The 12,471-nt window shown below is 39.4% G+C and overlaps 1 protein-coding gene across 4 annotated transcripts in view; it reads right to left on the bottom strand.

Moving 5' to 3' along the window:
* Positions 1–593: 593 nt before the first annotated feature.
* Positions 594–12,471, bottom strand: part of LOC118424126 (phosphatidylinositol 5-phosphate 4-kinase type-2 alpha-like) — a 38,773-nt gene continuing 26,895 nt past the window's right edge. For 3 of the 4 annotated variants that reach the window (XM_035832622.1, XM_035832619.1, XM_035832620.1), the window contains 10 exons: positions 9,581–9,678; positions 7,078–7,174; positions 6,656–6,808; positions 5,944–6,090; positions 4,870–4,908; positions 4,373–4,486; positions 3,410–3,635; positions 2,820–2,947; positions 2,404–2,492; positions 594–2,164 (listed from right to left, as the gene is read on the bottom strand). In XM_035832622.1, coding sequence (XP_035688515.1) covers positions 2,412–2,492; positions 2,820–2,947; positions 3,410–3,635; positions 4,373–4,486; positions 4,870–4,908; positions 5,944–6,090; positions 6,656–6,808; positions 7,078–7,174; positions 9,581–9,678 — 1,083 coding nt within the window. In that variant the 3' untranslated portion in view covers positions 594–2,164; positions 2,404–2,411. The remainder of the gene's footprint in view (positions 2,165–2,403; positions 2,493–2,819; positions 2,948–3,409; positions 3,636–4,372; positions 4,487–4,869; positions 4,909–5,943; positions 6,091–6,655; positions 6,809–7,077; positions 7,175–9,580; positions 9,679–12,471) is intronic. The other variant, XM_035832621.1, reaches the window with a different exon arrangement.

The following is a 12,471-nucleotide window of genomic DNA, read 5'->3' on the forward strand; positions in this document are numbered from 1 at the left end:
AGAAATTGTGGCAACTGTTTGAAATAATCTGTTTCTTTCAGTTTCATACTAATCATAGTGAGCGTACAATGACTAATAAAATGTATTACATGTCTTGTATGTTCCCAACTGTAGTCACAAAATGTGGTGGCAGTGAATAGTTGTAGCTGGATCATTTGTGACTTGGTATTGCTAAGAAGTTAGCATTTTACATTTTACTAAACTCAACCATACTGTACTACTGTAGAAAGTTTTGAGTTCAGTAGGATTTCATTTTGTAATAAAAATAGGAGGGAAAATTCTACGATTCGAAAACATTGAACATGAAATGACTGAAAATATTTTATGATTTAAGGTATCCTGGAAGGCTATGTACCTAATGTAAGGCCACCACGATAATTATTTCACAGCCTACAGTACTTCAATAGAATCCCATACCCCAGTTCTTTGTGCATTTTACACTATTAAACAGATGGTATCAAATATATATTACCAAACAAAGACCTAACATAGTTTATAACTGTACATGTAGTTGTGGACACACACATACATTTCCCAACTTGCACACAATTCATACCATACTTCTTCACACATACATGTATCACACCAAACTTGGACAATTCACAACATAGATTTATTTAACATAAAAACTCACTCATTCCTGCAATTGTACAAATCTGCCTCTCTACCCTCCTTCAGGGTAAATTCAATCCTCTGTCTATGAACGACTATTATAGAAAAAACATAGTTCGCCCCCCTCCCCTTTCTAATGCCCTGGTAGACTATAGATGTAGAGTTGTACATGGGAGAATATTTGTAGTTAAATCTCTACTAACAATTGGTAGAGATTATTTCATTCAAATGAAGAACCTTTACTGTAACCTATTCATGTCACACTTGTCTGAAAACCTAGGAAATACACTGAGCGTATATGCTGCGCTTGTGACGTGTTGTTTTCATCCAATTTGTGACCAAAATTGCAACATAATTTATCTTCTAACAATGTATATATATCTGTTACCCTACACAGTTGCTGTACATGGTTAAAATCATCAGAGGGCTTTTTTTTTCAGGAATTTTCCTGAAACCTATCCTCAAATGTCTAATACAAAACAAATACACTGATGAGCTGGGTAAATGGGGCTACAATTGCCACAATAGGGTTGAATATGAAAGCTAGGACTGTCATTGTTTTCTTAAGCCATGGCAAATGCAATGCCTTGATATTTTCTTGGATTTTGAAGGAACAAAAAAGATTGATTTTGGTGACCTGAAATTTTTTGTTGTGGACTTTTGATTCCTTTACAACTTCATTTCTAATAGAACATAAATTGCCTGTAAAATTTGAATTATTTCCTTGCAACAAGTTTACCTTTTTCAAATTTCATATCCTCTTCTTCAACCTTTTCAAAGACATCCAACTCCAAGGCCCTTATTAAAGACAAAACTTTCAGTAAATTTTAAACACAGACTAATTAAATATACAATAGACTCCAGGCATCTTCAAGAGTATTCAATGATGCCCATAACAAAATTTCTGTGAAAAGCTTTGATTAAACCCATTAGGCATTCTGTTTGTTTGTCAAACATTTTTTTTTCTGAAGAAATGTTTTGTCTGTTAACCCAGCATTGAATGTATCCTCTTGTTTTTAGCATGTTCATGAACCTATCATACTTGTAGCATATTGTACTTCTTCCCTAAAGTGTACTACATGTATTTAGCATTGTGTTATAACTGTCTTAACTGGACATGGATAAAGGCCATAGTTTCATATCCATTAACTACATCTACATGTATAGATATTTTCTTTCCCATCTCATATAAATTTTTGTAGCAACCAGAAGAGCTTTCCTATGGTTGTGGAGTAATTGTATTGTTACTGCGTACAATTATACTGACTTATATAATTGTACATAGTGCAATATACTAGTACGTGTACATGTCAACATGTAATACGTTTGTTAGAGGTCAGGGAGGTGAAAGGTGACAAGTCAAAGGTCAAGCCCATGTTGAGGAGTGCTCTTGTCAAGGTCAAGTAAATGGTGACTGCCTTCTGTCCAGCAGCTCCCTCTATCAGGATGACATCAAACTGCAGCAGACTACATGTGACTATGGGCTTCTGTGCTGGTTCATCCAATCAACACCCTGTGTGTAAGTGTGGCCTCTGCAGTTCCCCATTAAAGCCTGGAAAACAAAAGCAAAAATGTAAAAACACAGCAATAAAACTAAAACTAAAATCTATATACAGCACCTATATACAGTAGAATAAATAAATAAATCCCAAAGAACATTCTAGCAATCACATCTGTCTTAGAAGATATGATTTGATATAAACATTGTTGCTAGATTATACTTTATCTCTGTTGATTTATAATTCGTAAGATTCGTGTTGATTTATAATTTATAATTTGCAAACCACCCACCTTCAAAATCATACAAGCACCTTGTCCATGAAGTCCATAAAGCGGCGGGCGTATTGTTTGGGCTTCACTGTGGAAATCTCACTAGCTGCCTGGAAAGCATAGCACAGTCATGTTATACAAACTTCTATCATCATTGTTGATGAAGTTTAGACATCCAGGTAGTTAGATATGCAAGGTAGATAGATGTGTGTGTTTGTATGTTAACACACATACATCGACATGCAAATAATGACCTCATCTGCATAGTCAATGTTACAAATTTATGATATGTTGGCCATAAAAGTTAACATCACTTGGTGAACGTATCAGGTTGTGCAACTGTAGTTCTGTCTGAATTCACAGTGGAGCGAATGTGAAATATAAGTTATAACCACAGTAAACCATATACAGATTTACAGTATATGCTGTATACTTACTCCGTGTTTAACTGTCTTGGCTGCGTGCGCTGCTCTCTTTTTGGCATCGTAGGACGTGAGGATGTCGATCAGACCCATGAAGTAGATTTCCTTCTTGGGTGCATCTGTAAAGTAGGGACCAACAGACCCTATATAGGAGCACCGTTTATCAAACTATGTATCCATGCAAGTACAATTCACAGGCAAAGCTTTCTTTAAACATTCATCCAAATTAAATGGTGTATCTGTATCTAGCTTACTACTTGCACTGCTAGTACTATTGTCTTTTCATGCAACAGACAAACCTTTCAGGCTGGTAACATAGAATAGTGATATTCAAAGCCATGCAACAAAGTAGCCTGGATACCAGACCCCAGGCCGATCTCAAAAATATCTATCGTGTGGGGATAGATATTTTTGAGATTGGGCTGGGGTCTGGTATCCAGGCTAGCAACAAAAGTACTTGATCCAGTAACATTCATACGAAACCATTCCATTGTAAGGTAGCATTTGCAAATGCACATTCAGCAGTGTAGACAGACAAAATGTTTCAATCCATAACAGAAGCATATATTTCATGTACAGTAACTGGATATGAGATTGAAACTAACCATTTGCACTTTTGATTGCAAAGGCCTCCCTCTCTTCCACATCATAGTCCTCGAAGTCCTTGATCCGCGGGCTGTCGGGGGGCGTGGCACACTGTCCGCCGGAGTCTTCTCCGTCCTCGTCGTCCCCGCTCTGGTTCTCCGTCTCCATGTCCTCTTGTTCCGCCCGCTCAACATCATGCACCCCCAGCAACAGGCTGTAGTCCATGAGGTTAAGGGTCACAAGAAACTGTGGAGAGCAAAGGGCAAAGGTTAAAGGTGAAGGATTCAGCATCAACATCATGCACCCCCAGCAACAGGCTGTAGTCCATGAGGTTAAGGGTCACAAGAAACTGTGGAGAGCAAAGGGCAAAGGTTAAAGGTGAAGGATTCAGCATCAACATCATGCACCCCCAGCAACAGGCTGTAGTCCATGAGGTTAAGGGTCACAAGAATCTGTGGACAGCAAAGGTTAAAGGTTTCAAGTGAAGGATTCCGTATCATGATCATGCAACCTCAGCAACAGGCTGTAGTCCATGAGGTTAAGGGTCACAAGAAGCTGTGGAGAGCAAAGGGCAAAGGTTAAAGGTGAATGTTTAAGAATGTTCAACTTCATGATCATGCACACCAGCAACAGGCTGTAGTCCATGAGGATAAGGGTCACAAGAAACCATGGAAAGCAAAGGGCAAAGGTAAAAAGTAAAGGAGGTTAAGGGTCATAAGGACTGGGGAGAGCAAAGGTAAAAGGTGAAATGAAGAGTTGACAAGGATGGGCAGGGGCTATGGAAGGTGAAGGTTCTACCTATCAGGTGAAGTTTAGGCCTCATGAAACTGGTGAGTGCAGATTTAACCACTCATGAGAAATTGTATACAGTCAAAGACATGGCAATAACAAACAGCTCCAGAGAAAAGACTTACATGAAAGCAAACGAAATGAGGCAAACTGAAGGTTTCATTTCTGATATCAAAACCGAAGGCTTCACTTACATCCGAATCTCGCTTCAGGATCCCCAGTAGCCTCTCCTTCTGTGTCTCCCCGATTTTCAGTGTTTCTCTCTCCTTTACAAAGTCATTGTCTTTGTATGTGGGCAAGTCTTTTGCCTGGGAGAAAAATGGTACTAACGTTACTGGAGTGAAAATACTGGCAAATGTACTGATACAGCTAAGTGCAGGAAAATGTTGAGTTGACCAAAATGATCATTTCATTGAACTCTACGTTAAGTATGTAAGAGACTAGGCGTAACCAGTGCAGAATTTGTCAAGCTTCTTTTTTCCTTCTTGGTTCTTTTCTAATGATGAAATCAAGTGTACATGTATGTAATACTTTAACTTTGTATATACAACAGGTACTATCCTTTCAAAGTATGGACTTCCTGTATTGTAATTTTCTATTAAAAATTCATTGACATACACCAGTACACAACAATAAATGGAAAAATGCCTCCGCCACTGAGGTGTTGGCAAGAAAAGAACTACAGACCCACCTTTTCTTTATCACTGGCTTGTCTGTCTACTGTAGAGCCCTGTAAAAACAGAGAAGATGTGAGGGGAGAACTTTCGAGTTGAAGACTTTTCTCTCTACTTTGAGGGATTTTAAGACTTTTATTTGAAAATCCATTAGTGACGTGTCCTAGGGCATGCCACAAATCTTCCTGGACTTACTCAGTGTACAAAATACTTTTCTGAGCCAGGTTGCACAGTGTGCAACCTGGGGTAAAAACTAGGTTGCACAACTGAATTTCAACTTGCACCACCTACAATTCACTAATTTCTGGGGAGAAAAAAATGTACACATGTACAATACATACATATTTGGCTGATATGAAATGTGTGCAAGTGGGTATTTTGCACGCTGCTTACTGTTTGAAACCCTTCCCCTTAGTAATACATAATGCAATCTCTGGGCCTACAACAATCAACTGTGGCTGTTAAATGTCCTCCATATTGAAAGTCTTACCACAATAACTAAGGTCAAAGTTACAAGTATATAAAACCTAAAGCATTCATCCTCAACTGAGGTGAAGTACAATGCCTTTTCCTGTAGCTAGTGGTTCAGCAATGCGGATTTGTCACATTTTGGCCAAGCACACCCAGTCACCCTTACTGTTCTCAATAAGTGTGTAGGGTTCTTTTGCATACAGAGGTTTGACACTTGAAGCTTATGCTTCATAGCCTGGGAGCCATCCAAAAAGTAGTTCGCTCCGGACCCGGCATTTATCATACACTATTTACAGTCGCTTCTCACTGTGACATTCATTATACACTATATACAGTCGCTTCTCTGCTGTTCTGTCTGGGAACTTTGACCACGTTAGCACTCTAGAACCCATTCCTTTAATTCGCTCATTAACTGACGTAACCACCAAAAAGTTTGAGCATACAGGTCTCCAGAAGGTAGCAGGAGCAAACATAGGAGCGAACTACTACCTGGATGGTACCCAGGCTATATGCTTCAAGCTCCCACCAGATTTACCACATTGCCTGAAATGACAAATGCTATCACAACACTAAAATCAGAAAATGGACTTCAAACTTGGAAAGAGAGTGATTTTGCTGACCTTCAAGTCATACTTGATGTGAACGTTGAGTTTGTGGCTGAATATGTTAGCCATGACGACCAGGTACGTCTCCGTGCCCTCTACTGTCAGTCTGTACATGCCCAGGTAGTGGGGGAGTAGAGTTTCACTGTGGTTTTCCACAATATGCTGAAATATACAACAATGCATGGCAATCTTCAGGTAATGAAGAATTTAAGAATGATACCTGTATCTTAAAAGTAGTGTGGTACAGTCCATTAAAACATTTGTTGGTTGTCTAATGGTTACTCTCAAAGCAGAGGTCTGCCTTGTTTACTACCTGGTGTAATAAATGGAAACAGGTTTTAAAGAAATTGTTATTTTTAGTAATAAGCATAACAAACACCATTATCGGTTCATTTTTTCAATATTTGCTGTCGGACAGACGACGACACTGTGGCACTGCACTCAAGTTTTAGTAACTTGTTTTAAAAGTGCCACATACATCTACATCTACATTGCTATTTCTGCCAGATAACCTCATCAGGGGCAAAGTAGGGGGGAACATATAAAGTACAGACAGAAGGTAAAGGTAGTATTTTACCTCCCCAACCGAAGTCAGGAACCCATTACGAGTCCAACACTACCAGTTACGCCGTACATAACGCCACATCACTGAGGTTTGTGACCTACGGACTCTTGTTCCTGCAAGCCAAAACTTGCGTGTATATCTTCTTGCAGATTTAGAACCTACCTGATGATACTGCTTGAGAAGATGATGCATCTGTGCTACTTCTTCGCTCTCTATCGTCTTGATGACGTAACGTTTGTCGTAGGACATGAGAAATCTGGCGCCACTTCTACCGGGAGAGTCCGTGTTCACCGGCTGCGATCTAGTCAACGAATTCTGGGGAAAAAGTAATGGAAGAAATCAACAAAGTCTGTAAGCCTTAAATCAAACTTCTATACAAAATCAAGATTAATTTTATTTCAGTTTTAGCATATACTTTTACTTTGGTTCTTAAAGAGAAACCATACATACTGCAAGCTTTTCTGTCAGCTTTGGATACTTTACACTCATACTACAACAGTACAAGTTGTGACTTTTAGGCATACTGGTACTCCCTTCCAAGGCCATATATAGTAAATGTAGAAGAAACACCAGAAATCCCTTACCATGTAGTCAACATCATCTATGTTGAATCTCTCTCTTATATTCTTGAACACCAGCGGGCAGTATTCTTTCACTTTAAAATGGCTCGGCAAGTTTTCTCTGAAATATAAAAAAAAACAGACTCAGTGAACATTACACGATAAAGGGATGTCCCTGTAGCTCAACTGGTAGCAGCCTCACAGTTGGTAGACCTTAGTGCAATCCTTTGGCACATCGGTTTGGTCTACCCGCCTTTTGGAAGTGACAGTGAGAAACCTTCAGACGAACCATCGCCTACCGTGGACCCACCATCTGAAATAGCCTACCACCAGACATACGCACAGCCCCAACTCTGGCTTTCTTGAAGAGACTCTTAAAGTAGCAGAAATGACCGAAATGAACAGACTTGAATCATGTAGCAGCTCTCACTATTGTGCATTTTGTACTATGTATATAAAATTGTGTATATAAACTCATTGGAATTTTAAACAATATAAACTGTAACGTTATATACTTTGTCTGACCCTTGCCTCTTCCCTCATAACCTCAATGAAAAGTGGCTTGTAGGCCTATTTGAGCTTTCATGTATGAACAAAGGTTCAAAACAACACATAGTAGGGACCCTGTGGTCCCAACTTCTCTTCTTTGAAATTCTGGATGCAGCAATGCATTTTGTCATCTCCAAGGATCAAAAAAGTCAACTTTGGCAAGGATGAATGTCTACGTTAGTAACCTACGTCAGTGTTTCTTTTCCAAAGCTTTATTAGACCAGAGCTAAGGCACAGCCCTCATTAGTGTGGAGTAACAAATTGCTAGCCTAATTGACCTGCTCTCTTTCATCTGTTTTCTTCACAAATGAGTTGGAGGTAAAGCTTCCACAAGCTGGGGGGAATCAATACCTTCCTAACATGAGTAATCTGCATGTTTTTTGTACAGATGGCATCCACAAATTAACCAGTGAGTTGGTGAGGGGAGAGTATGGGAGCCACTGTAAACTAACAAGGCTAATACTCAGGCTTTCCACTAATTGGCAATGCATTGGACCCCGTTCACACTCAAAAAAATGAAGCGGCTTCAACGTCGAAGCCGCTTCAATGGGCAAGCCGCTTCAAAAAAATTACGTTCACACTCATTTCAGACAATCCGATTAATCGCACACAATTCCGTACCTGGACTTCAGGTACTTTTTTACAACATTGTTTGTAGGTTTTCTCAAACCCACTCTTAATAGTCTTATATCATAATCCAGAGAGAAAGCTGTTCAAAGATATGCTTGTTTTTTGTGATTTTGTTTTAGCTTGCTGTGTTTCCTCTCTCTTCGCGTGATAAAAAAAGCTTTGTTTGCTTCCCATTCCACTTGCCTTGACCCTACAGCGATTTTTTTTCTTTCCAGACATTATCATTGGGCACAAAAATCAGTAACGTGAGCAAACCTGTCAGTGTGGCGTGTGTTCCTGCTCCCGATACCTGGATATATAACCTCCAACAGGGGGCAAATCGGAAATTTGCATAGAATCTATCCCGCGTTGCGTTCACACTCGCGATTTCAGCCAAGCGGCTTGTTCACAAGTGTCTCAAACTACCTCTCAGGGAAGGATTGAAAACGAGCCGGATCGGTGAAAATCCAAGCCGCTTGGAGCGTTCACACTCAAGAAAACGATCCGGATCAAGCGGCTTCGACGTTGAAGCCGCTTCATTTTTTTGAGTGTGAACGGGGTCTAAGAAAGAGCTATGGGTTGTTGCTTGAGATTTGTCATTTTCCCCCCACTAATTACACATAACTAACTGACATCTTTATAGAATTACTCTTCTTATGGTCCTATTGGTTGAATTTTGCAGGAAAAGGACGTTTTCGCTGTGTTTTGAATTTGTGGTTGAAACAATTCTGTTGTACCTTTGTACATGTAATTACAATCGGAAAGATGTACTGTATTTGTAGTTTCATTAACTCTTGCACAATCTTATACCATCTCTCCTGCCTTCTTCAGAACAAATGACCCACCACTTTGGTCATGTGATCTAATGGACATGTGACTAAGGTCATAGGTCATAGGTCAAAGGTGTCTGCACCACTGTCCTGTTGGTTTGTGGTGGTGGCATTATTAGTCCATGGGCCAGAGGGGTTTTTGGTACCACCGAAAGTGCTATCATGGATTTTTTTGTATTAGCAGTGTCCAAAGTTTATTTCAAGCTATGATAACCAGTTGTCATGCACAGCTTTCTGACTGTAATCACGTGACCAAGTGACGTCATCCAAATTAACCTGGCCGTTAGGTCATTTATTGAAAAGGACGGGATAAATATGTAAAAGATCAATAATTTTCAGTGAAAATTGGTTGATAGGTGAAAAACACCCCAAAGATTACAAAGTAGTAAGTTTTTTGTCAGTATTTAGTATCTTGAGGAAGTTATGAGTCTCCAAAGGCTAATTTTGGGGGTAATTTTTTATTATATGGGATATTATGATAATGCAAACAAATGATATAAAAAGGATATTCAAATAGAGAGGTGTGAAATGTTACTTACTTGTTGAAGTACTGATTGTCCACCTTGACCTTGCTGTAGGCCTTGAAGTCGTCAGGCATGAGCATAACGGGGATGTTGATGTGGGACAGCTCTTGTATCTATGGCAACGGCACAAACAACATTCCATCAAGCAGGAGAAGGATAACAGGAAATTAAAAAGTCACATTCTGAACTTATCATTCTTCATAGTAGTCCCCAGTTTGCAATTCAATGCTGCTATTCTTTGGATATTTTGTAACATCTATTCATTGTGTATAAATGTATCAACTTTGCTCATGTTTTCAGTGACATATGTGGTTGGGCGTATTTGTTTGTCTGTTTGTTTGTGGACAGCATAACTTGAGAAGCTGTGGCTGGATTTAGTTGACATTTGGTAGGTAGGTACTGGAGTTGGTCAAAATAATGTGAAGATCGATTATGGGCCTTCTGGCAGCCTCCTATTTTACTGCAGTGGAACTTCTGGTTCTGATATCTTGTGTTCTGGAGATACTATGGTCATCATTCCTGAGAACACTAGAATATCAAAAAGCAGCACCTCTGATCTGAGGAAAATTCTAACTGTTAACACAAAATCATAAGCCTGACATATGTACATATAGTTGTTATACCCTACAACAAAAGTACACTGAGGAAATTTACTCATTTCACATACTCCCCTGATTGCCCTGATATTGATTGAGCCCTGGGCTTTATTGAAATTGCCACCTCGGAACTGAGAGAGATTGTAGACTTGACATTGACAAATGACACACAGGATGGCATGCCACTTCCCTCATTAGGCCGGGGTAAATCATTATCCAGGGTATCATCACAAACTTTCCACATAAGCTTTCACACATGACAATTTTTTCATGGTATTAACTATAGGAATGGCTTTGGAAAAGTCTAAAGTAAAAATGTAAGTAGAGCCTTGTAAAATGGGAACTATTCTTACCTCCATGAAAAATGGAGGTATAGTTTTTGGTGTGTCTGTCTGTCTATCTGTTTGTTTGTCTGTCTGTTTGTGTTTCTAGATATTTGTGGTCAGCATAACTCTCTAACCTCTGAATGGATTATAATGACATTCGGTATGTGGGAATGGAATGTGAAGACAAAGGTCAGGGGCAATTTTGGCCCCCCTAGTATGTGACCTTGGTACTGCAGCAGACCATTTTTAGTATCTTTTGACCTGGACATGCTATGGTCTTGGTTTTTTTGGTGGCAGATAGCTTGTGATATAAGGGAGAAGTGATGTATGTTTGGGCCCCCTTGCAGCTTGCTCTGGAACTGCAGGGGCATTTTCTATTCCTATATTTTGTAACAAGACTCAAAATACTGTGACAAGGGCACCTGGCAGTCTGCAGTCAAGACATCACATGTCTGTGCATTGTGCAAGCACGTCCAATTCCCGCGAGATGGGAACAACAGACGATTAACCGGATAAAGACTTTCTTGTACAATACCCAATGATGTAATCCCAGAGAGTTGCTAACAATGCCTGTATTGACGTATTTCCTCCCCTGGGCGATGGTGATAGGACAATGCCATCGGCCAACAGTCTTGTGACAGCAGGCCATAGAAACTTTACTGTACTGAGGACATCTGTGTAGGCATCGATCTTGGCTAGTTTCCCAGAAAATAAAGACTGAGGGCACCGAATAAAACCTATACATTATGATACCACCTAAAATATACCCTGCATATGCAGGTTAGTGCAGGCATAATTGGAGCTGTGCATGTATTTCCTATGTCTTTCTGAACCTGTAAAAAGTATTTACAGGTTCATTGAACTGGGAAAATTCTCCTACCTCTTTTCAACAAGCACAATGAACAGTGGACCATGGGTTCACCTCCGGCCCTATATATACTGCAACCCTTTTCTAGTAGTAATGTGCATGTCACCTGAGCTACACGGCTGGGATTCAAATTGTCAGTTTCCAGGCCCGGGCCTCTAACCACTGTAATAATATGCATGTACTCTACAACTAATTGAGTAAGAATTGGACCTTCTTGGCGGCCTTTGCAAATGATTGTCATTCAAATATCACCAGCAGTTTCAAATCAAATCTATATCGGGTGCTACAATTCTACCAAAAACATGACAATAAATTACATGCTGCAACAAGTTCAAGGGATGAAAAGGGTTGAAAGAAAGAGAACTTAACAGCTATAATAGAAGTGTTGGAGTCTAGATACAAGCACAAAGTAATCAATACGACCCTGGCAGCAGAAGGTAGGGAGTATTGTTGTATCACAGAGGGAATCAGATAGAGGGGCAGACTGATATTGATCTAGACCTGCTTCATTATTCATCAATACATCAAGGTCAAGCGCATGACCTTGACATGGCTGAAGGTGCCGTACATCAGAATGGCTACTCAACACTTCCTCTAAACTAATTTCTGTGAAAACACTATGTATATTATAGGTATCTATAGCGCATTGTCATTTGTGCAGTTATTTCTATACTTTAAAGGGGAGGGGAAAAAATCTCTTGAACATTGGGATTTTACATTTGTTTGGATTTTACATTTGTTTATCATATTGTTTGTAACTTAAAATTTTTTAATATTTCTAGGAAAGACTACTGTAAATCATCAAACTTTAGCTGTTGTTTTAATCTTGTGGTAAACTCTACACTGCAAATATGCATTTCCAATGTGTTTACACTACAAATTCAACAATGAATTTCGAACGCCCTGAAAACCTCTTTTTCGTCCTACTGCAAAACAAAACCACTGCATAAATAAATGAATCTACAGTATCCTTTCCCTCTCAACAAGATATGCCAAAAAATAGCATGAACTTATTGAACGTGACTTGAAACGATGTTACCTAATCAACCTGTACAAAGATGAAGTGACTACGCACGCAAAACTGACAGTAACATCTATGTTTTACTAGACTTGCAG

Source organism: Branchiostoma floridae, chromosome 10, assembly GCF_000003815.2.
Source record: "Branchiostoma floridae strain S238N-H82 chromosome 10, Bfl_VNyyK, whole genome shotgun sequence".
Taxonomy (NCBI): domain Eukaryota; kingdom Metazoa; phylum Chordata; class Leptocardii; order Amphioxiformes; family Branchiostomatidae; genus Branchiostoma; species Branchiostoma floridae.